Source organism: Cariama cristata, unplaced genomic scaffold (assembly GCF_000690535.1).
Source record: "Cariama cristata isolate BGI_N322 unplaced genomic scaffold, ASM69053v1 scaffold5686, whole genome shotgun sequence".
Taxonomy (NCBI): domain Eukaryota; kingdom Metazoa; phylum Chordata; class Aves; order Cariamiformes; family Cariamidae; genus Cariama; species Cariama cristata.
In genome coordinates this window covers 23,073-47,973 of record NW_009622575.1, presented here as the reverse complement: position 1 = coordinate 47,973, position 24,901 = coordinate 23,073, and the positions used below count along the sequence as shown (strand labels likewise).

Genomic DNA, 24,901 nt, shown 5'->3' with positions numbered 1-24,901 from the left:
AAAAGCAGCGTGACCAGCAGGTCCAGGGAAGTGATTCTCCCCCTCCACTCTGCTCTGGTGAGACCCCACCTGCAGTACCGCCTTCAGCTCTGGCGACCCCAACACAAGAGGGACATGGACCTGTTGGAGTGAGTCCAGAGGCGGCCACAAAGATGATCTGAGGACTGGAGCACCTCTCCTATGAAGACAGGCTGAGAGAGTTGGGGTTGTTCAGCCTGGAGAAGAGAAGGGTCCAGGTAGACCTTATAGCAGCCTGCCAGTACCTAAAGGGAGCCTACAAGAAAGCTGGGGAGGGACTTTTTACAAGGGCATGGAGTGATAGGACAAAGGGCAATGGCTTTAAACTGGAAGAGGGAAGATTTAGATTAGGTATAAGGAAGAAATTCTTCACTGTGAGGGTGGTGAGGCACTAGAACAGGTTGCCCAGAGAAGCTGCGGATGCCCCATCCCTGGAAGTATTCAAGGCCAGGCTGGATGGGGCTTTGAGCAAGCTGGTCTACTGGAAGGTGTCCCTGCCCACGTGAGGGTGTTTGGAACTAGATGATATTTAAGGTCCCTTCCAACCAAACCATTCTATGATTTTATGATTTTGGCAAGCCTAGCAGATCCCTATTTCTTGTCCAGTCACATATTACTGCCCTTTCCTTGAATAATTCCCAGTGCTCTATTTAACAAGGAAGTAAAAAAAAAAAGTGTAAGTTCAGCCAACATCACACACTGTAGTGCAACTACAACTGACCTTGGGAAAAGAGAATAGCGTAGCCTATTCCCTTTAATTGATAAATACATCCCTGTCCCACAAAATGTCAGTGTATCTATCATCATACACCGCATGTACCAACGAGCTCTTCTGTTCTGCCCACCTGGACGACTCCCAGAAGGAAACAAGTTTGTTAATGAACTGAGAGGGATGTTAAAAGGTTCTGCGATTCTGGGAAATCTACTGTAGCTCAAAGAATCTTTGAGGGTCAGGAAGGAAAGAATTTAATAGTTTTCAGAGGAGTGACATATTGGTCTGATGCTTCTGTGAAATGTTCTTGGAAAAAAAAAAATTTCCATCACACTTCAACAAATGTAAATGTTTAAACTGTGAACTTAGTCTTCAGTTGTCTTCAAACCTGTTACCATATGTCTTTCCTTTTTGAGTGTACTTAACATTATAATAACATGCTTGCACTCCTCAAATAACCCATCTGCTGTTCTGCACTTCTGCTACTTTAAAAGCTTGTCAGCTGCTATCCATTGCAGTTCAATTTTCAGCATAAAATTAGCAATTAATATTTATTATTTATTTTGCCTAATTACACTAATTTCAGGCACTATACTCATGTTTAAGTGCCCCAACACTTGAAATAACGAGGGAACCCCCAACAGCTAAGACTAGGAAAACAATATCGCAAGTGTTTCATTAAGAAACCTAACTCTGTCTCCCTTGACTGAGAATCTACTTTCAACTAACCATGAAGTAGAAACTGATAGAAGTGTTGCTTCAGGATTTCATATCATTCAAAAGACCACTAAGATACAGATTCCTCATAACAAGCAGATAAAGACACGAAAAAGTCATGGAAAGGAGTTTGTAAATAAGGTTCCTCAGGTAATCGCACATACAACTGTGCCATATATATTGCATAAGATATACAAGCCCAATATGAACCAATACAACACAATCATCATTACCTTGCATCACCTTGAATACACCTTCAGACTGCAATGCACACCTCTGGGACTGCTTATACATCCAGAGTAGGCAATCATTGGATTAAAATAAATAAAATTAAAGGAAAACCCAAGCAGTTACAACCTACCAAGCCTCCCTCATGGTTAAGTACTCTAGTAATTTAGGATATATTGTGGGTCCTTCATGCCTAGTCTCTTTGTATACAGGGCAGAATGTCCCTGCTTCTGTTTCAAGAGGAGAAATGGATTATCTCACCCAGTCTCCCTCATAGCCTGATGGTTAGGACTCTGAGCTGCATCATCTGTGGGTCCAAGCTGGAGAACAGCTGAACTTCACATTTCTACTACAGGGACAAGTTCTCTAATGAAAGGTGGGGTCAAAACCAGCGTAACTTTACATGAATTCAAATGCAGTAGGACCTGACCAAGATTAACTACTCAGATTTTTTGATGCTGGCATCTTACTCCCCCCCATCTCAAAGTAGGGTATTTGTAATACTTTCAGTAATCTTAGTCTGTTCAGTACTCTTTCGTCTAGAGATCTTTTTGTCCCCGGATCAAAGCACTCTCAGATTTAAGGCGGCTTGAAAGGTTAGCTAGCATTTAAAAATAGATTGATTGTATTGCTCTGAAAAACACAGCTAACTTGTTTATAAGTAGAGTGGTTACAAAGTAGCATTTTAAATTTACAAAAAGTTTGAACTGATAGTGCTATAGATATTCAGCAAATATCTTACATTTTGATTATTTCAGTAAAATTTTACTACGTACCTACTGCACTTTTAGAGGTTTCTTAGATTTTCACCATTAGTTTTTCCAATACCCCTTAAGGTCCCAGAGCAGACTGCATATTTATTCTGCCAATATAACAAACACAGGAAGAACAACCAAATCTCTATTCAAAGAAAAAGCTACACTTTGCTGCTAACAGTACAATGTGACATTTGCTCACTCCTTCCACTCCTTTAGATAGTGATGGGACAGAATTCTTTGGCTCTGAGGAATTTCTTTCCTCTTACTGACCTAGAGGTGCACGGGGCAAAATTGTTATCTGATTGGCCATGTTTGTTCAGCAACTTTCTAGCTTTACAGTGCAGGAAGGTTAACAGTAGTTTAAAGTACAAAGGTATGCTTGCTGTATGCTTCAAATACTGAACATGAATTCTAGGAACGCATCATATTTTCAAGTGTTAAAAACTGACAGATAACATATTTACTAATGGATTACAACAGAAGAGTGCTGGAAAGCATCCACTTCTCAGCATGATTCAGTGTATTCTATGGCTTCCTTGCAACCTCTGACATTTTACAAAGATGTATTATTATAAACTTCTGAAAATTTAGATTGTTTTCTAAGAAAAGCAAAACAAAAAGAACATACAGCTGTAAACAGGGCAGGACAGCACTCAATGCAGCAATGCAATTACAGTATACAGAGATACACAGATAAGAATAACAGTAAAAGAAATAAGAAATAATATAAATCACAAGCCCTATGTTTTACTTTAATATTTTCCAAGTATAGAGATTTATTATGCTGCAAAGCCACCAAAGTATCATTTTGCATAAGGCTGAGATAATGGATTCTAACAGAAATACAGAGAATACCAAGAAAAGTCTTGTACTATTTAGCTTACTGGGATTGCAGACATAACTGAAACATAAAACATGATGATATTTGAAGTGTTTATAAAAGCCAATAAAGTACCATAGGTGAATAATGAAACATTTAGGAATATCTAAAAATTAGCAAGCCTTAGAGGAACACAAAAGGATCTCTTTTCAGTCTGCTAGGAAGTACCATGAGTTTGTACTGTTTACAGAAGTTGCAGAAAAAGAAAGTGAAGTCAACAATATACTACACACTTGTGTTTTGCATTTTATGTACATGCACATACACTTTGTCAACCATTTCAAGAGCACCACATATACTGTGCAAGAACAGATTGTAAACTTGAGGTTTTACTGATAAATCCTTGCAAAAATAACCCAGTTACATGAAGGAATCATTCCAAATTTGTATTATTGACCAGATGTTTCTGTCTGGCTGTCAGTATCAATTGCAGAGAGCACACAAGGAATCTCAATCATATCCTTGACTTCTCTAGGAACCAGAAGTAACTTGACAGCACTAAAAACAAGACTCTAAAAGACTGTCTAGAGATACATATAGCTGTGTTTCACCTTGGATTCTTCAGCAATTGTTGCCACATCTGATGGTGATTCCTACTGCCAAGATACTCCTCTCAAATTCCCTGATCTGTACCAGTAGTTTGTAACATAGTACACTGTATCACCATGGTGCTTGTATTATACAACAGGACTAACAATTTAGAACCACTATTATGACCCACATGTTTAATATACATAGATATATTAATAGAAAGATCAGTACTTTTTGAAACAACTCAGGCCACATGTTTAACCACAAGATGCAGTTATAAACAAGTACAGAAAGGCCATGAACCATATGTGAAAAATCTATAAGTACCTTTTGAATACTCAAGAGTAAATTTAAACATTTTATTGAATGATCCTTTGTTCTCTTATTACAATAGGGAGAACAGCAGTTGCAGAAATACTTCCTTCTAGACTACGATTATTCTGAGACATGTAACAGCTTCTTCTTTGTCATTTACATTGCCACTAAGTGGCAGAAGATGAAACAAGAAGACACAGAAGATGACAGATCATGGTGCTTTGAACATACTTGTTTTTAACAATAACAGGGCATAAAATCAGGTAGCTGATACTTCAATTGCCTCTCAAACCATGACTTCCTGACAGATCCCTCAGACCTGGGGAAAGCACAGACAGGTTTTGGAAAGGAATCGCTAGATCTGAAATCATGAAACATGCGTGGAAGCTGCTAATAAGAACAGATACGTGTGTGGATAAACTAGGAAGTGAAAAACAGTAAAATACCACAAAAGCAGTTGCACAGAACTGGCTGCGAGCCACAGAAGTTCTGAGGAGAGGTGCTATCAACAGAGGCCCTAGTCAGATTTATGAGGAAAAAGGCAACAGTACCTCATATAGACAGCCAAAAGAAAGCATGAAGGAACAGGAAGGAAAAACACTACAGTCTCTATTTTCAAACTAATAATTCTTAAAGAAATCATATTTTCCTTGTATATTCATACAGTAACAACTTATGATACAGGTCACTCATTTAAAAGTTAAGACTGAGATACTCCCAAAAATTGTCTAAATAAGCGTTTAAGATATTTCTAATACTATGGATTACAACCTTAGTGACTCTTGGTAAAGCATCAGAATGGAACATTGGAAGTTAACGGAAGCTGTCCTGGAGATATTTTGCTGTAAAGTCTTTCATTAGATTTTAATAGGAAAATAAGTTAAAAACCAAAACAAAACACCAACTTACAAAAGTACAAAATCCAAAAATATTTTAAGATATACTGAAGAATAAACACAAAGAATTATTTCTTTCTTAAACAACAAGAGAACATCTACCAAACTTGCTTCTTCCTTATTCACTTGTTTCGTTATCCATCAGCCAACTTCAGATGACTGGTACAGGCAAAAGAGGAGATTCTCTGTTATGATGTATTTTACAGAATAGATTCCATACAATATGAATGGAGTGATCTCTAGGATGGGATAAACCCATCCTAGTTAATAGTAAAGTCCTGTTTATCTTTCTTAGAATATTGCATAAAACCAGAAGATAGAAAAATACTCTAAAACATGCAACATGGAGAAGTTATCTAAACAAAGAGTCTGTAGAAAAACACAAAATAGGATGAACTCCAGCTCTAGCCTCCCTTTCAAAACCAAATCCTTAATCACTATTTAACAAGCCTTTAATGCAAGTCTGCTTTTTATTAAATGGGCAAGGGGGAAGACTGTTGGAAAAAAGAGAAACCAAACCAGACCAATCTTCAAATCCATCCCCTCTTGAAATGAATGAGATAAGAATCTAAGAAAAGTAATTTTGAGAGAAAGCATAGAAAGCAAACATGACATTCACTCACATAAAATTCTCTGGATATTCACTCAAGGCCATATCAATGATATTCAAAGCATCATGATAGTGTTTCTGGGCTGATAGCAAGAGAGCAAGGAGATGAAGAGAGTTGGCATCATCTCCTTGTAGCTGCAGAGCCTGACGAACATAACCCAAAGCTTCTGGTATCTGATTCAAAAAAAAAAAAGGCAGAAAAAGAAAGCATCACTATTAGAAATATTGCCTATTACTTGATTGCATGTCCATAAAATTTGCAAAATATTCACCTGGATACCATGTAGAATTCTATAGACTCCTGTAAGACACTACTCAGAAGTTTAAAATGGACCTGATGCTCTGCAGTGAACAGTAAAAATCAAATAATATATCAACCCTTGAAAATAAGATACACATTTTAATAAAACAGTTCCATTCAGCCCTTTAAAATATTCACTTACTATTCTTTTTCAAGTATTGTTTGCATTTCTGTATGATTTTGAAAATATTTTAATACATTAACTACAATGTACAGCTAGACTGCAACAGTAACTTTTCTTCATGTGGAATTTCATCATCTCCTCAGCTCCATGTGCTTTTGCTCAAAATAAGTACACTAAGTATTAAAACCAGGAAATTTAATTAAGCAACACGAGAAGTTTGGAATTCAGGTGCACAGAGTTATAGCCTGCTACTGAAAAATATTTTGCGCTATTGAAGTGACAATCCATTCCGCTCTAATGTGACATAGTCCAATGTCTCTGCTACTCATTAGCAAGGAAAAGTAGTCACCTAGAGTATGTAAACTACTGTGCTCAAGACAGCTTCCTAAAACAAACATGACACATACAAAGCAGTTCCACATTATCCAAACTCATGTGATATATGGTAGAATCCTAAATCCCTTAAATGTAACAGCTGTACAAGTTGGACTGAGCTCTGATCTCTTTTATAGCTTTAAAAGATTTTCCAGTTTTCTTACACACATTTTTGCAGTTTTGTTCACAATAACCAAATCTCCTACAAGTATTCAGAAAAGGTATGGATCTTAGCAGATACTCAAGATTTAAGCACTGTGAAGATCATTAAAGACTAGATTCAAGAATCCCACTGTTCAGATAACTAGTCTGAGCACAGATTACACATAATAACAAAAAAGGGTAAAAATTGACTTTTTTTTTTCCTCTCCATCCAGCAACATAAATGCTGAAACAAATTCATTGAATGACTTACGTCTTAATTCCTGATCCTAGAGCTGGAAATACTGCAGCAGAACTCTGGAGAAGTGTACAAGACTAAAGGCGTTCAGAGAGAGTTTTTTCGGGTTTTTTTCCCATACATATGCGTATATGGACAGGGAAAAATCAGGTGTTTACTGAAGAAATCTTCATCAGTATCCACCAACAGATACAACTTCTAATCTTCATATGACAGTGTGAGGCTGCACTTTTAAAACACAACTAACCTGTCTGGATATGGCAAGCTGCAGTGCCAAGTAAAATGCTGCCAGGTGGTCCGTTGGAGACAAACTATGAGCCCTTAAAAACAAAGAAACAAAACAAACAAACAAAAAAAAAAAATCAGTGAATTTTTCCCCTGTTAATACAGGCTGACATACACACAAATGCATATATATATTCATGTATCCATATTCAGATCTCTTCACCACACATATGCTCATATTTTGATATAAGTAGTGTTCATTCCAGTGACTTCTCTCAATCTTCTCAAGCATCCTTGATTTAAAGGAAGCACTTTGGGCCATTAAAGAGTCATTTTTAATAGAAATTAATTCTGTAATTTCAGTATAAATCTTAAAAATTAGCAATACAAAATGATTCTTCAATTAAAATACACTCCTAAACGAACACTAGAAGTAATTATCTAAGAACAATTATAATAAAAATTCATCAAGCAGTTTTCTTACAGAAAAAGGAAAAAACCAAACCCAAACAAAAAAATCCCCCAAAACAACATGCCTTCAAATAGAAGAATTATATCATCTGCACAAGAAGTATCCAAGCAATCACACCAACCTTGACCAGAATGGTTCTGAAGCACAGAACTCAAAGAGGAAGAGTAGCAACAAAGTAGATCAGAGTTTTGTTCATCCTGCAGACTCTCCAAATTTAAGCACATTTTCAGTCCAGCATACTAAGCCTCCCGGGAAGCCAGTTACTTCTGGGCTTTGAGTTGCTCTGAGATTAAGTTAGCAGAGCATCTTGTTATGTAGCAATGTAAAAGAAATCTAGGCTGAACAGCTTCTTTATCATAGCATTATAGTAAAAGGCAACATAAGATCTGACTCATCATGAACCTATGTTTGAAGTTCAGATGAAGAAGTTTATGCTGATGATCTTTTTAGAAATATAATTTCTGTCCACAAAAAATGTTGAGCTACCCAATAGCATCAGTGTTTTGTGATTATTCACTCTCAAAACATTTGTAACTACTGCTGTTTCAAGTAACCCAAATTACCAAAACAAAGAAATAACTTTTTTTCATCTTTTTTTTGAAATTTTGTTTGTTTTTAATGTCTTGGTCAAACACACACACTTTGTCTTATTCATTTTGACATTTATCCTACAGAAGATGTTAGTGTAATACACTCTACTATTTTCCCCTGTCATACAATCTTCTGCTGCAAGATAAGGGTTCTTTTTGGGTGGGATGCTTGAGCATAAAGACAAAAAAAAATTTTATAAATAGGATATGTAATAATCATCTTCAGAACATCTAATCAGTTGTCTCCATCAGGAGGGACAAACAAAATTGACCTTTAAGTCATTACAACCAAAAAGGGAACCTTCTGCTTCTGACTCCTGCATTTCTGTCTTTCCAAGCCCAAAGAGACAGCTCCATTAATTTAGTAACTACACCCAACACATATCAAAGCAGTTAGGGGACAGTTATTAGGGGACAGTTTCATATTTTGTTAACTTTACCTCTAAATTGGAGCTTATAGTCAAATATAAAGCCTAACAGGTTCTAGGACCAGTTCTTTTTAAAATTTAAGTTCACAAATTAAGTAAGACTAAGTGAGAACAAGAGATTTTAACTTAGAGATTATTTGTTCAGTCACCCAAGCTTCAGTTAGTGAAAGAATAAAGCTGTTACTATCTATCAACCATTTCATGACTTCCGTGAAACTTCAATTCACACCAACCACAGGAAAAGTACTGAAAGTCTTCCAAAATACAAAAAAAAAAGTTACTGAAACAAACACCCCTTCAGCACTGTGCGAAGACAGCAACAAGCACCTTCTCAAATGGCCACTATCACAAACTGGTAGCCTTGAAATATGGCATAGGCAAGGGTCCAAAATGTAACTGTATTTCTTCAGGACCTGTATTTCTTCAGGAATTGGTCCTCTAGGTAAGCAATTAAAAAAGTCACGAAAAACCAAACCAAAACAAACTTGACACATCAAAATACTGAGTCCAGTACAGCTGCTCGTTTTATAAACTGTGTAGGAGATAATGGAGAATTTCAACTTCCACCTCCTGGAAAACATTTATTTTTAAGATGTAGGAAGAGAAAGTGAGCATGACTCTTGCATGCTGAGCATAACATACTCTCTGTGGTAAAAAAAGTTTTGGTACCATCCTATACCTATGTTACTAACATAAAGAACCAGCAACATTATCAACCACATTGAAGTGTATTTCCAGTATAGCTGGTCTATCAGGTGTGAGTGTCTATGAACACAAGTGGGGAAACATGTTAATATGCAGAACAATCATCTTTCAAAACACACTTTTTCCCTTCTCTAAGAAGGCAGCTATGGGATTTTTGAGATGCAGAAACTCTGTTCTTTTTGAGGGCCAAACTATTCTACTCAAGATTCTGTGTAGAGTCCAAGCTACTTACATCAGCAATGTCACTAACAGCAATATTAGCAAGTTACTAGAGTTTTCAAAGCATATACGCTGCACATTTACTAACCCCCCCAAAAGATACTTTAATTAAAAGCCTATGTACAAGTTCATTCTGAGAAAGGCCAGCAGAAAAGATGAATATGTAGCTTACCATCAATACCCTGGAACATGTACTTAAAAATACAAAACATTGTTTCTAGGAGGTTGTATCAACTGGAAAAAAAAAAATAAAAAAAAAAACCCCAAAGCATTAGAAAGATGCTTAGAAAGCAAACGCAATTAATCCTCATGTATCCAAGACCTTCTGTGCATAAAGTTATATTCTGCTAGTTAGCACAAATATTTCAAATCTCCATATCACTACAAAATTGAAGTTCCACTCAGTACTATATAGCTCCACTATACAGCTAAAGGACATCTGTAACGGTTCACTGAAGAGATGCTAGATATCTTTTCAGAAGGCTGCTAGGAAGTCTTTGAAACTGAACAGTTAAGAAGGTATCAAGAGACTTATCGTTCAGCTGTAGAGAATAAAATAGAAAAGTTCCTGAGTGAAAGATGATATAACACACAACCAAACAACAATATTTGAATAGTGTGTGAAAGAGCAGTTTTGCAGTGATAGGAAGCTGAATATCGTTTGAAAAATAGCTCTCCTAACGTACTGTGTATTGTTTATTCTCTTTTAACTCAAATAATTTCTTCTTTTTCTAGAGCAACCTAATAGAATATCACCACAATAAGCAGTATGCTACCTACAAAAGCACCCTCATATTTATGGGTGGTTAAAACACTGCACAACCTCAACCCTCAGAAAACAGAAATTTTCCAGACAGACTGATAGCAGGGAACAGCTCTATGAATTTTGGGAATCATTATACGAAACTGGAAGGTAGAGTCAGCAGGCGCTGAACTGGAATGGATTAGCTTCAGGTTATGGTTCATTTCACCCCTTGCTGTTTCAAAGAATCAGCAGAAGCAAGCAATTCACCATTAGAATCTCAAAGTAGTGAATGGGTAGAAATGGTGAGAAACAGTTAGCACAGTATTTTTGAAACAGTGATTAAGTCAGCGGTAAGAGGGATGAGTGAGGAACTGAGGTACAAATCAGGAGTTAGAAAATTCAGTTTCAACATGGAGAAGGAATGCTGCAGTAATAAAAAAACACTATTAAAACCATTAAGGAACAGGAAAAGCAGAGATATATTAAAACATATTTACATACAAAGGAATAGTTAAGGTAAGATACAAAAAGGAAGAACCAATACATACCAGCCTCACTCTAACGTTACCTGCAAAACACTTTCAACCCTGTCCCCTCAGACACAGTCACCAACAAAAATCCTAGACTTTGTATTCACATTAATGCATAAATCAGCTTCCCAGAAGCATTTAGGCCTATCCCACCAAAGCAGGGTTTTCAAGGGTATATAAACATATTTAGATGCTGCAGCACTTCTGCCAGCTTTGCCATCAAGGTTTGTTTCTTCTGTAATTAGGGTAGAGATATCCTCATTCACCTGTTTATTGGCATTTTGTTTGCCGAGTCAAATCCTTGACAATGAACTACCGTCATCTGCAACAGCATTATTTCTGTGTAAGGCACTTGGAAGATGGGGCATTTGCGTTGTCACTGCCTGTGCTGTTAAATCTGCAGGTAGAATTTTTTCTTTCCCCCTAAGTTTACTACCTTACTACCTGCATTTCGCCCCTCATCCAAAGCAGCAGGGCCTCAATTATTGCTCTGCCTCTACAGAGATAATTGCAGAAGCCTGCTATACAATCTGATCCGCTACCAACCCTTCCAGAAACACTATCACATTGAACCATGACTTGAAACCTTGCATCACATGATTTTCCCTTCTAGATCAGAACAGAATACTCCTTTGAACAAATATTTTATACAAGAGAGCAACACAAATGTCTTCAAAATTAAATAAAAGGAAATCCTTAGAAATCAATTCAGGTATTTCTGACAGAAAATGATGAAGTAAATGCTAAAGAAATACATTCTGCATTCATGAAGGGAGACTCCCAGAGGTGAAATCCTCATTACACAATCTTTCAGAAGTCCCTCCTTTTAACACATAATAAAAGCTTTTCACTACATGTAGCAGAATGAAATGAAAATATTAACACCCACTCACCTCTGAAACGCAAGAAGAGCCTTTCTCTGCAAGACCTCTTGCATCCCTCGCAAAGATGCTAAAAAGGATATATTTAATCAGTGACATGCAAGATCAAGAGATTTCATTCCGCGTGCTTATTCAAGAAGTTTTAATACATTGACAGAAAAAATGGTTGCGCAGCAGCTTTAAGTCTAGCATTCTGCTAGGTATCCTTTTTTAAGCAACATGGGAATTTCCAAATGAGAATGTTTATTCTTATCTTACCATCAGTAGCCTGCAGACTGTAAGTCAATCCCAGTGCCAAGTAGCCTTTTGCTTTGAACTCTGATGTTTTGTCGCCAAGATCAACAACTGTTTTGGCAAATCTTTCAGCTTCTTCCAACTGAAAATATTATAAAACATCCATGTAAGTCTAAAACTAGCTAAGACTTACATTTAAAAACGCACACCATGTGTATTATGCACACTGAGTCTGATGAAATCTCAGTCATGATTGTTTTAATGGACTATTTCGTTTTCATTAGACTCAGTTTTCCTGCTAAATATTGAGAAAAGAACACAGATTTTAAGCTGAAGTACCCACTCCTATGATTGAGAGGAACTCTAGCACATAACACACAGATCATTCTAAACTTACTGCAGTTTTGCTGGTTTGTTTTTTTTTTTTAAATAAAAAAAGGCATTTCTGATCCATATATGCCATCTATAATTTTTGCATTTCATAAATAGAGTTCTTGCACTATGAACCATTTCTTTAGGAAAATCAATTACAAGAACTATGGCTCCAACTTTGCCAAAAAAAAAAAGTAGAGCCATGCAGAACATACAGTATTGCTGAATGTATGCAAAATCATAAACAAATATGTAAAAGATCAAGGTTAAACTGCACACTCATGCTAGCACACTATTTAACAATCTAGAAAGGAGAAAAAAAAAGATTGAATCCATTCCAGCAAATGTAAATGCTAAGTACAGTAAGCTACTCCATATGGAGTCAATCCATAGGGAACAATTTACAGAACTAAGATCTACATTAATTATTAAGACTGTATTTTTATCAGCCTCAATAAGTCACGTTTCTGCTACTGTACTACTTTATTTCTCATTCTGACCTTTCCCTCCTCTTTGCCTCCTTTTTTAAAAAATATATTCATTCCTTTAAAAATTACACATGTATCTTGAAAACTACATCATGATCTTCGATCACCTTAATGTCTTTTGTACACACACACCAATTTCAACGTTACCTAAATTATAACTCAAGTAACACTTTTTAAAAAGACACTGTCCCTACTAGGAATTCATAAACCCCAGCTGCCTGCAAATACGGTATCACCAGAATAGTCTCTTGAATATAAGAGATTTGTCTCATTATCTTCCAAAAAAAGTTACCATCCTCTTTCACAGAGGAAACAGAAATCCAAGTTGCATTTTTAATCTCTGTATGTCAACAATGTTTTGATTTCTAATACATTTGTAGTTATGTCTTAGATCAGTATCAAGGTATGATACCTTGATAAACATAACAATTGCTGTTAAATATTTTAAATTAGCCATGTAAACAGAGATGTACATGTGCATATCTGTGCTGTATTTTTAGAGATGACCAAGTGCGTGTAGTCACTGTGCAAAAGTATTTGCTACATCCTTAAACCAAGATTTTTGTTGCATTTTAGCACAGCTTTTTTTTTAAGAGCAGCAAAGCTTACCCAGTGGAGAGATCCCATACAGAGCTTTGCAGCAAGGAGGGGAATAGTTGCATCATCTGGTTTCAAACGTATACATTCCTTCAAGACTTTAACAGCTCGAGCAGACTGTTAAAAATATTTCCCATTGAAATTACTAAAAGCAGAAGTGTTTCACAGACAGAAGATTCCCATTTCCATCATTTACTTTATTTTTCCCACGTGAAGGAAAGATTACTAAATTTTTTGTTGACAATTTGTCACAACTCCTCATGCAAATGAAATGTAAGACTTTAGTCACTGCTGTTGTTATTTAACCCCTACAAACTATCATTAAATGCCCCCAGTGAAACATTTGCCCAGAATGTAATTTCAATGGTATATGATTCAGAAAACAGTTTTGAGATGCATTTAAAACTTTGCTAGGCCTGTAAGTTCACAACATTTGAGCCAGGCAAATGAAAGAGCAGGCACAGGACAGAGTCTTCAGAACAAGCAGTGTTTTGGTGTTCTTTAGAAGTTACAACAGCACTTGGGAATAGCTCTGATATAAGATTGTAGAACAGACTGGCACTGCTCTTTTTTTTTTTTAATTCATTTGCCTCCATCCAACCACAGTTCAGAAGATAAACAGAGAATGGGAAAAAAGAATCAAGCCTCTTTAGAAAACATTTTTAGAAGCAGATAGGCTCTGAAGAAAATACAAATCATTCCTTTCCCCCCTACTGAAGATAAGTAAATTACCCCCATTGAGAATGATCTTTTAGAAAATCAGTATTATTTGCAATACATAATGAATGTGATTTATTTTCCATAACATAGGAGGGAAAAGAAAAAAACTTGAAGATAGAAGATTGCATCTGATAACATACGCTCCTAGGTTACATAAAATTAGAAAAAAAACCCTCTCACTTTAATTGCACAGAATACACAGTCTTGAAGACAGTAATATTAAAAAAAGACACAGTTAGAAATTCCCTAAGGAAAAAAAAAAGCAAGAGCATCATGAATCAGCATTCATTTATACATAAGCGTAAAATTTGTTCATCAAAACAGCACTTAAACAAGTTGTTACTGGATAGTATGATCTGATATAAATCACTACTTACATTCAATTAGCTTAGCTTAAGGTTGTTGGCAAGACAGTTCTTAGCAAGACTGAAAGGTGAGGCTAAGTTAGCAACTACTGAAATAACATTCTTTGTACAGCACTAGGCATAAATTCAGGAGTACAGTGTACTTATCTGATTTAAGGATTAGAATTATTTTCAAAAACACTACAGATGAAAATTATGGAAGTGCCAAATGTCACTATGAAAAGTCATCAATAGAAGAATTACATAAAAAAAATTAGGACTTACTTTTCCTGCTGCCATCAAGGACAATGCAAATTGATACCAGAGATGGAACTCTTCAAATGCAAACTTCATAGCTCTTTCTAAACACTAATTTTGGGTGGAAAATTGTAAATTAAGGACATATTCTTCAATTTTTAAGATGATATACTAGTATTAAAATTTTCTTATAGACTCATACCTAAAATAATGTAATTAAATATTTAAATAATTCAAATAAGTGAAAACATCTGCCACATTCTATACAGAAAAAATGAATTGAACAGAAAACTAGTATCTCATTTATTACATTTGTTTAAACACTCCTGTTGGTACTGTCCTATTTTGTCTGAAAGAAGGAATGATAAATACCAGCTCACTGAAGGTACCAGCTGCAAAAGGCTGGAGATAAGTCTTAAGCGAAAAGGAAAAAACTGTACACAATCTCTTCCTAAATTGTGAATACTTAGCAAGCAATGGCACCACAAGTGCTTATCAGTACCATGGAGGGGGAAAGAGGTGGGCGTGTAAAGGTTCACCTGACAGTATTATTTCTGTTTTTAAGAATTTTAACTTTATGTTCAATATTCTGTTGAAATTTTCAACTTAACTGAATGCCAAAAGGAAATTCATTATTACTATACTGAGATTAAATATACTAAATTAGCATTACATGCTAATTTTGAAGGTTTCATATCTGCTTTTGTCAATAAGAATTCTTTCATTTTGCTGTGCTCATTTTAATAATCAGGCCAGCTCCAGAGAGTCAAAAGGTGCAACACTTTTCTGGATTAAACTGATTTAGCAATTAACTTTCTAGTCTGCAGAGTCCAATTACATAAAGCAGCTTTTCTGCTCTGATAGGTACAATGTATATGTAGTATCATGAATTATTTTTCACATTCAAACTCAGTCTTAACATTACAGAAAGCACAGCCAGGTGTGTTGCACGTTCCCATACTTTAACAGAACCTGAAGCAAAGAACAGCACTGAGGGGGAAACAAAACAAATACCAGAAATGCATTATTTGCTACTTATAAGTAACATATGCTAGAATTTTTCCCACTACATAATGTCCAGTATCAAGACTATTACTAAATAGAATTTTTATTAAATGGTTACAAAGGAATGAAGTTTCTAAAATAAAATTCTTTCTAATACTGTTCTTAAAAGTTCATCATCAGATTGTACATGTAGTAAGTTAATTAAATGTCTATTAAGAAAACCAACACAGGTTTTATTTTCCCATTGGACTTACTTTCTACCAGTGGGAGCAAAAAGATCACAGCAAGAAACAAATAAGTTGTGTGTGCTGTCTTCTCCTATTACTTTGGATACTTTGTAGAGATGTCCAGGCAAAGCACACTCATCCACCTCCCTCCATGAACTTGGCAGAAAACAGAAGTTGCTAAATCCCCCTCTTTTTCCACCAATTAGTACAACTATGGTGCTAAACTGAGTGCCTCTAGATGAAGGAGAATGAATTTAGGCTTACCTTTTCAAATACACTTTCAAATACAACTCACTCTACCTGTTTTGATACATGATTTAAGTAATTTCAGCACTTCTTCCAGAACTCTGACCTACAGCAGCTGTATAACCCCAGAGATTCACACAAACTTGTGTAGATAGAAGTATAATGCTTAAAGTCAAAATATGTTTACAACTTTTTAGGTTGCCTAATCACACTTTCTTCTCCCATTTTTAGATATTCATATACATATACATGTGCATTTATTATATAGAGGTACTACTTGTTCACAATTAGAAAAATAAAAATCTTATTTTCTAGGCCTTGCTTAGAATTGACAATTTTTAATTAACTGGCAGAAAATAAAGAAGTTGGAGATTGATACTTCAGGTTTTTCTAAGTTTGTAATTACAAGGACACAGGACACAATTGTAGGTTTTTCTAAAAGGCCTGAGTTTCAATATACTATTTACGATCTATTTACCATTCTTTTTCCTTGACTTCAAGTTCTATTTACTTGGCTTCATTCAGTATGAAATGTGACATGACTTTTTTTCTTCATAAGATCACAAAATTGGTGGTTAGCCTGCGTGGGGGTAAGGGATATACATGCATATATGTGTATGTGACCTACGCAACAACATGAACACCTCATAAACTGGGTTCTTCTGAACCAAGTAACAAGTAATTTCAAAGAGCAACAGGTTCCACCAATAAACCAATGAGAAATACATAACAAGCAATAGTACCCTGGAAAACTGCAAGTTAAGATAATACTCAGGATAACAGCGACTGACTTAACTAATTGAAAACACATTCAGCACAATCCCTCGCCTGAAAGGCAGAAATGCACTGTTGATATTGCCTTGTATAAAAATCACTATATGGACATGTAATGACATGTCATGTTGAACGTATTACTGAATTGTGTTGCTTAGCACTATGGTCTCCTCCTGAAAAGAACAGGTTTGAAGTTAGAGAACTGAAAGATGAGTATCTAGGAAAATTTCTAGTCTGGAAAACATCTCTCCTAGTAGGACATCGATAAGTTCAATATGTCATATCATACAAAGCTTAAAAAAACCAACTTGATGACAGTCAGAGTACTTTTGCTTAGGAAAGAATTATGGCAGTAGGAAGTTCTTTGATCTAGTTGAAGAAGCCATAAGAAACTGAAAGCCCGTTGTATACAAACTCCATAAAGAAATGAGACCTTTTCAATTAAGAACATGATTCAGCAGTAGAACAGTTTAACAAGGATGAGACAGACTTTTGATCATTTAATGTTCTTATATCACACCTAACTACGCCTGTAAGTAATCAGCTATAGCTAAACCAGAAGATGATAACAAGATACTGGAACTGGTGGGCAAATACCATTTCCACAGTTGGAATAATCGTGCTGACTTGAAGCTACAACAGCTCCACTACAGCAATCATAATTAGCTCACAGAGAATGAAGCCAGCAAAGAATTATACGTATTACATAACAGAACAGAATGTTTTTACATTTCTGAATTTATGTTTATTGTAATACTTTAAATTATAAAAGTATCAGACTATGGGTCACAGGATTTGAGAGCATATATCCTCTAACCACTCACTAAACTGTAAGAGCTTCTTAAAATCGATGTTTTTTGCTGTGCTTTGGACGACAAGAACTGGAACAAATGGGATGTTCTAACCATTTCCTGATAAGCTCCTGCTGCAGTTGTATATCTAGAGTATCTGTATACTAAAATAAGTATTGTCTATTATACCAGGTCTTCATAAGATGATTTTTTTCATGTTCAGAATAGATACTTCATGGACATATAATAAATCCATTTTATTTATTCTGGATCGAAAAGTATTTTTCAAACATATAAGAACTATTTTTCAAAGAGAACATTTCAAAACAATATATATACAATTTTGATGGAATATAACTACAAAGATGCTAGACCCAGATTTAAAAAAGAACAAGAAAAGACCTTAAAACAAGCCCTAGGTAGACTTCAGGTGTCAAAGCCCAAGGCAGTGGCTAAAAACGCTCAACTAAGAAGCTGGTCAAACATGGAGGCTCTTTAACTTTCCAGACACTCATGATGCTGCTTTTGTCTGTAACCAAGATCACCACCAGCACGAGCAACTTCTAAAAGGCCTAAGGTCTAGTCAAGTTAAAATGCCTTCTATTAATTAGAACATTCAACTATGCTCAAAATATAGAAGGAAAAGGAACAGGCAGTGGTATTCATCTGTCAGCTACAGGAGCTAAACCAATCACACAAGCAGTGAGGGAAGCAAGCTCTAACACTCTTCTCCACGTGAGGGGACTATAAGACTTTCCTCCTACCCTTCAGGGTAATGTCCTAGACTTCAAGATACATGGCTAAGAACAGAGATATCTCTAGCTTTCCTCATGAAGCAAAAACACTTCTCTATCAAGAAAGGCAAGAAGAATTGCAAACAAGAAGTTGCACCTATTGTGACATAAATACTACCCAAAATGTCCCAAAGGAGACAGTGGAGGAATCCAAGGAACCTGTGACATTCCCATTGATATAATGGTGGTTTAGAAAAAAAAAAAAGGGACAAAGAACCCACAACAACAACAAAAAAAACCTACCACGACACCACACTCAAAATAAAAGAAATGGAACTGGAACCCAGGGATACACTACCCCTGCCTAGTTGCTAGGCTAGTCTATAAAAAGGAAAAGTTGCCAGTTGCTTAAAGAAAAAAGAAATCAGAGTTACCTTTTCAAGTTTTTTGTTTGGGTTTGGCTTTTACAATACTTGTCAATGTCTATCCTTTAAAAAGTTCTAGGCTAAAATATATGGAGAGTCATCTCCTGCAGCTTTGGTGCAACTGCCTAAAATTCCATTAAGGTGATAGTGTCTGTGGTGGCAAGTAAATGGAAATATCCTCAATTAGATTATATTGTAGGTTGACAGTCCTGTATGAGCTTTCATACCCATTAGTTTTGTGAAAGACCTTCTACTGTACTGATTAAAACTGACTTGTATGGACAACTAGCAGCTGTGAAGTACTTTCAAGAGGAATACCCAAATTCAGAGCTTAACATCACAGGAGATGTAGATTAAATGGTGACTATTAACAAATACCAGAGAAGAACTGGGACTTCTTTTTTTTCATTTTTAGCTCAATAAAAGTCCTCTGTTACGGTAGAGAGAAACTATTTCTCAGCAAATCAATCCCTGGATATGCCTTCCTATCACACATGCTTAAGTATTCCTTCTGGACATCAATAATTAATCATGGTCACCAACAGTATCCTGCTGCTGGGTGAGCACTGTTATGAGCAGCAGAAAGATCTGCTCTGCCCAGAGAGCTGGAGTTGTTTCTCAGGTATAAAGCTGTTAATGATACTTGAAAATTTCCTGCAGAAGTAAGTCGCCACAATCTAAGAAAACACATGCAAGTTGCATAATCAAACACAAGACATTTGAGATAGAGAACGTACTTTCCTACAGACCTGAAAAAGTAATATATTTCCATTTTATTAACTTCAAAGTAATTTTACAAACTATGAGGACTTTGGAGCACTCCAAATACTATGAGGTGTAAAAAAGTTCTCTTGAAATAAAATATCAAAAATTCTTCTTCTAGGTATTTATATCTATCATTTATATCCACAACAGCTTTTATCTTTTGTCATTCCTTCCTGCTGTATCCATTTAATGTGTATCCTTTTAAGCAGATCCATTCCCCCTCGCCTAAAAACCATGCGAATTTCCATTCCATTAAACATTTAACACAGCTTTCATAGAATTTCTGTGCTTGACCACCTCAAGTCACTTTTATAAATATTTAGACAGTAAACTTTTTGAAGTGGAAAATACCTACTGTTTTTATACACTAGTCAGAATGACAGTGTCTTATATTTGTTTAGTCCTTAAGTACTACCACAATTAACATGATTAACAGAAATAAACAATGAAGACAGAGTTGAATATTCACTACTATCAACAAACCTCTGAAAGCATTTCATATTGGCCTCTTCTTCCCAAGGCTATAGTAAGTAAATCATAGACTACAGATGCACTTTGCAAACTGATGATACGATCATTTTTGTGTTCCGGTATTCTGCTCAGTACAGCATCACGGTTAGCCTGAAACATACCACACCAAAAAAAACAAAGAAACAGTCACTCATTGTAATCCAACCTGTATTTTTGCGCAGGTAACTACCGTTCTATTCAGACTGAGAGTCAGCAGTTGATATAGGTGATACAGAGAGACAGTATTGCTATTAATTTATAAATAGCAAAAATTACCAATTTCATACACTAGTGGCAAGATTTACGCTTCTATATGGATCTATTTTTAATTACTGGATTCTAGTTACATAAATTAGGTAACGTATTTAAAATTATTGAAGAGTTCTCAGAAACCAAGGTGTTTTGGTTTTTTAAATATCATGTATATTCATCTTTTAAAATTTAATTTTATTTTTTGTATAGTAGTAAAACACATTAGAAGGATCTTCAAATCCTGTATTCCAGCTTTTGTAAAATAAGGCAATCAATTTCTTTTCCCTTCATGACACTATGACACTATCCTCTCACTTGTGAGTGGTAACGTGCCCAGGATAACCACACGATCACCTTCAGGAGTTACTAGTGAGAAGTGAAAACTGTCCCTGACTCTGAGCACAGGTTTGGAATCAGGCCATGTTTGCAGTAAGGCTTTGTACTTTCAATCCTGTTTTGTGAAAAGCACGTTCCAAACCTAATTGCTTAATTAAACTTTTCCTCTTGAGAAGGAACAAAGATGAGCTAGAACTGGATTAAATGAATTTACCATGTTCATAGAGAAACCGTGTTATAGAGCAAAGGATAAAATTCAGGTCTCCAGTAGCTAAGACTACCTATATTGAACCAGTCAGTACTGCTTCCACTACACCATCAAGCCTCTGAAAACACCTTATCTTGATATCTTATCTATTTCCAGATTTCTTGATGTTTAATATTCCCATTGGTACAAATGATAGTATATCTGGTAGTTTGAAGTCAGAAGTTAAAGATCCTTCTCTCTCCTCCTAGCCCCCCCCCTTTTTTTTTTTTCCCTAATTACATAGGGCATGGCCCCCTTAATACATTTACTTAAATACACTAAGTTTTAATGTGTAGTTTATTTCCCCCTTTTTCAGAGGCAAAGAATGACACATATTAAGGGAAAATAAATTATTTCTCTGTTTTAACAGGGTAATATTTTAAGCTCTGAACATACTCAACACATCTTTAAAATCAGAATAATTAAATATTGAAAGAAATTTTCAAAGAGATTCATGGAGCGTAAAATGCACAGACATTTCAGGAATTATCAGTCGGATAATCCACAGCTTTATTTGAAAAAACACACCCCCGCACACGCACCCCAAAACAGACATTTTGTTTTCTTTTGATCAAGAAGTTTTTGGCTTTTCCTTTCTACACTGCATAAATATTTAGTCAGCTTCAATAACTTCTTCCTTTTTAACTCCACGTTTAATCACTATTTGACTCAATTCCTTGCACATACAGAACAATCTATGAACTAGCACTTCTTGTAAAAAAAATGGCTGACGATGCCAAAGCAGTATTATAGGAGAGGGTGTCTTATAAGGATTAAAGATATGTTATATATTTGAACAATCATTTTCTGCATAACTATAAAACAGAATGCATGTACAAATTAAGTACTCAGTGTTTCAGAACCACCACGGTCTCATACACAATAAAGCGACAATTAAACTATAATGTGTCAGCTGGCCACACTTACCCTACGCACACTTTAAATCTGAGGCAAATGCAAGCACTATAACTTAGTTCACTCTCAGTGGAAGAAAGGATATGATCAGCCATTTTACCATCAGCTAAGAATAACACACAAGGCTGAGCCCAGGAGGTTGTGATCAGTGAAAGGAAGTGTAGTTGGAGGCCAGTAACTAGTGGTGTACCCCAGAAATTGATACTGGGCCTGATCCTGTTCAAAATCTTCATTAATAACCTGAATGATGGGGCAGAGTGTACCCTCAGCAAGTCTGCTGATGATACAGAACTAGGAGGAAGAACTGATGTGCCAAAGGGCTGTGCTGCCATCCAGAAGGACCTCAACAGGCTGGACGAATGAGCTGACAGGGACCTCAAAGGCTTCCCAGACTTGGAAGCGCAAAGTCCTGTGCCTGGCAAGGAATAACTGCAGGCACTAGTACATGCTGAGGGTCACCCAGTTCAAAAGCAGCTTGGCAGAAAAGGACCTGGGGATCCTGGTGGACACCAAGTTGAACACCAAGCTGAACAGGAGTCAGCAATGTGCCCTTGCTGGAAAGAAGGCTACTGGCATCCTGGGCTGCATCAGCAACAATGTTGCCAGCAGGCTGAGGTAATCCTTCCCCTCTACTCAGCAGGTGAGCCCACACCTGCAGTACTGGGTCCAATTCTGGCTCCCCAGTACAAGAGAGATATGGAGCTACTGGAGACAGTCCAACAACCAACCACTAGGATAAGTAAGTGACTGGAGTATCTCTTCTATGAGGAAAGGCTGAGAGAGCTGGGACTCTTCAGTCTGGAAAAGAGAATGCTCAGGGAGGAACCTTATCGATGTGTACAAATACCTGAAGGGAGGGTACAAAGAAGATGGAGCCAGGCTCTTGCTCTTTCCAGTGGTGCCCAGTGACAGGACGAGAGGCAGTGGACACAGACTGAAATATGGGAGGTTTTTTGTTTTGTTTTTTTTTTACTGTGAGGTGACTGAGCACAGGCACAGGTTGCCGAGGGAGGTGGTGGAGTCTCCATCCTTGCAGATATTCAAAAGGCGTCTGGACACAGACGCAGCCTGCTCCAGGTGGCCCTGTTTGAGCAGGGAGGTTGGACAAAATGACCTCCAGAAGTCCCTTCCAACCTCAATCGTTCTTTGATTCTGTTACTACAGCTCAGCTGACAAGCAGCAACATGCACACACGCTGTAACATTAAGATGTCAGTCCTTCAGATCCCACCTTTCTATTCATTCCTGACTAGATAAGGCAAGGCTAATTTATAGTTCGCAAGAGTAACAGCTAGAATACAAGGACGTCTTACAGTAAGAGTGATGGCGGAGTTGCAGCTGACTTTCCTCATTAGGCATGACAATACACTGCAGCAGCAGAAAGAAATAAATATTGAAAGCTTGCTAAGGGTATATGCTCTACAGTAACAAGCATTTGATATAATTAGGCAGATGTAATTCACAAAGGAAAAGCTGTAAGTAACACGAAACAAGACTTAACAGGGTAGTATTTTAATTTGTTTCCTGGCTTCTTAATGCTGATATGCAAGGAAGTACACATGCAAATACAGCAATCAGTAGTCAGATCCTTCCACTTCACACTATGACCAAAGTTCACATCAGAATTCTATATATCTCCACAGGCTGCTCAGGCACCTTACAGAGGCAGAAGCAGCCCCTTTCAGTGCTAAGTACATACTGCAGCAAAAGCAACACAAGATATAAGTAAATGTTTGCTCAGTTTAGTTTTCTGGTGACAGATTCAGTCATGAACATTGGAAGGCAGATCACCAGGAATGAGCAAAGTATTTCACACTACATTGTAAATGTTTGCCACTTTAAAATAGTTCAACTAGAACAATGTTCTCTAAAATGTTCTGATCCTATTTAACTGTATCAAAACAGAAGTTATGCCAGAGCACTGAAAGCATTCAAATCACCTATGGAATTTAAATGACTAAGTCTCATTGATGTGCAGTCAGACAGACTACTACACAATGTCTCAGATTCTAGAGGTTCCACCCCGCCAGTTAGAAAAACAGCTTCAGCTTTTCATTTCTGCCATCTGAGGATGTACAACTGACCTGGTATGAGAATGTCAGTATTTGGTAGATGATAAATGACTAGTAAAATCATACTATAGGAAAATATGAAAGGCTGATAAAAGGCAGAAGTAGGCCATTGAAAGGATTCCCCTATCAAGGAAATAAGACATTAAAAAATAATAATCCAGTAGCAAAGGTTGAATGTCACTATCATTAAAAAATCATATACAAATTTGAGTGACATCTGAGGTTTAATGCACAACAGAAAATACCTTTTGGCTACGTTTATTATGCTTATCTAGTGGTCTTTGTCTTGGTTTTTACAACAAAAATAACTTACACTGAGTCAGTCTGAATGGCAACCAGCTTGTGTAACAGTGGTTCATACTGCTAAATGATGCCAAACGAAAGACCTAGCTTTCTGTTCACCTGCCTATGGTTAGGAGGCAGCTAAGTTCAACCACTCTAAAGGAGAAAAGCTGCTATTCATAACTTTTGCAAACCTCATCTTGCTGGCTCAGAGGAACAGAAGCTTGAGTTTCAGAAGTAACTGCCTGCTTTCATAACAGAAAATGAAACACAAGTCAAAGTAAGGCATGACAAAAAAGTCCTATTTTTGTTTAAAAAAAAATACACAAGGAAAGCATACACACATATAGCACACTTGGATTCACTCTATTTTACCTACCATAGATTCACTAATAAGCAGCAACAGTAAGGCTTCTTCTGTATTTTCTTGAGGACAAAAGATGCTGTTCAAAACAAGAATTTAATTACATAAGCAGAACACATTACTTCTAGGAGTAGCTTACACAAATACAGTAACAATATTTTAGAAACTGGAAAATTTCCAGAAAAGAGAACACAGAGTAACTTGCATAGAAAAACAATTGGTTAAAATTCATTTTTTTGCAATGCTCTAAATTCGCATTTCAGAAAAGCTGGCCAAACACAATA

General features: G+C 36.4%; 1 protein-coding gene across 1 annotated transcript in view; it reads right to left on the bottom strand.

Moving 5' to 3' along the window:
• Nucleotides 1-3,702: 3,702 nt before the first annotated feature.
• Nucleotides 3,703-24,901, bottom strand: part of TTC7B (tetratricopeptide repeat domain 7B) — a gene marked incomplete at its 5' end in the record, with an annotated part of 43,100 nt that continues 21,901 nt past the window's right edge. The window contains 9 exons of the mRNA XM_009702376.1: nt 3,703-3,823; nt 5,679-5,839; nt 7,113-7,185; nt 11,673-11,730; nt 11,919-12,036; nt 13,364-13,468; nt 14,701-14,784; nt 20,124-20,261; nt 24,633-24,696. Coding sequence (XP_009700678.1) covers nt 3,703-3,823; nt 5,679-5,839; nt 7,113-7,185; nt 11,673-11,730; nt 11,919-12,036; nt 13,364-13,468; nt 14,701-14,784; nt 20,124-20,261; nt 24,633-24,696 — 922 coding nt within the window. The remainder of the gene's footprint in view (nt 3,824-5,678; nt 5,840-7,112; nt 7,186-11,672; nt 11,731-11,918; nt 12,037-13,363; nt 13,469-14,700; nt 14,785-20,123; nt 20,262-24,632; nt 24,697-24,901) is intronic.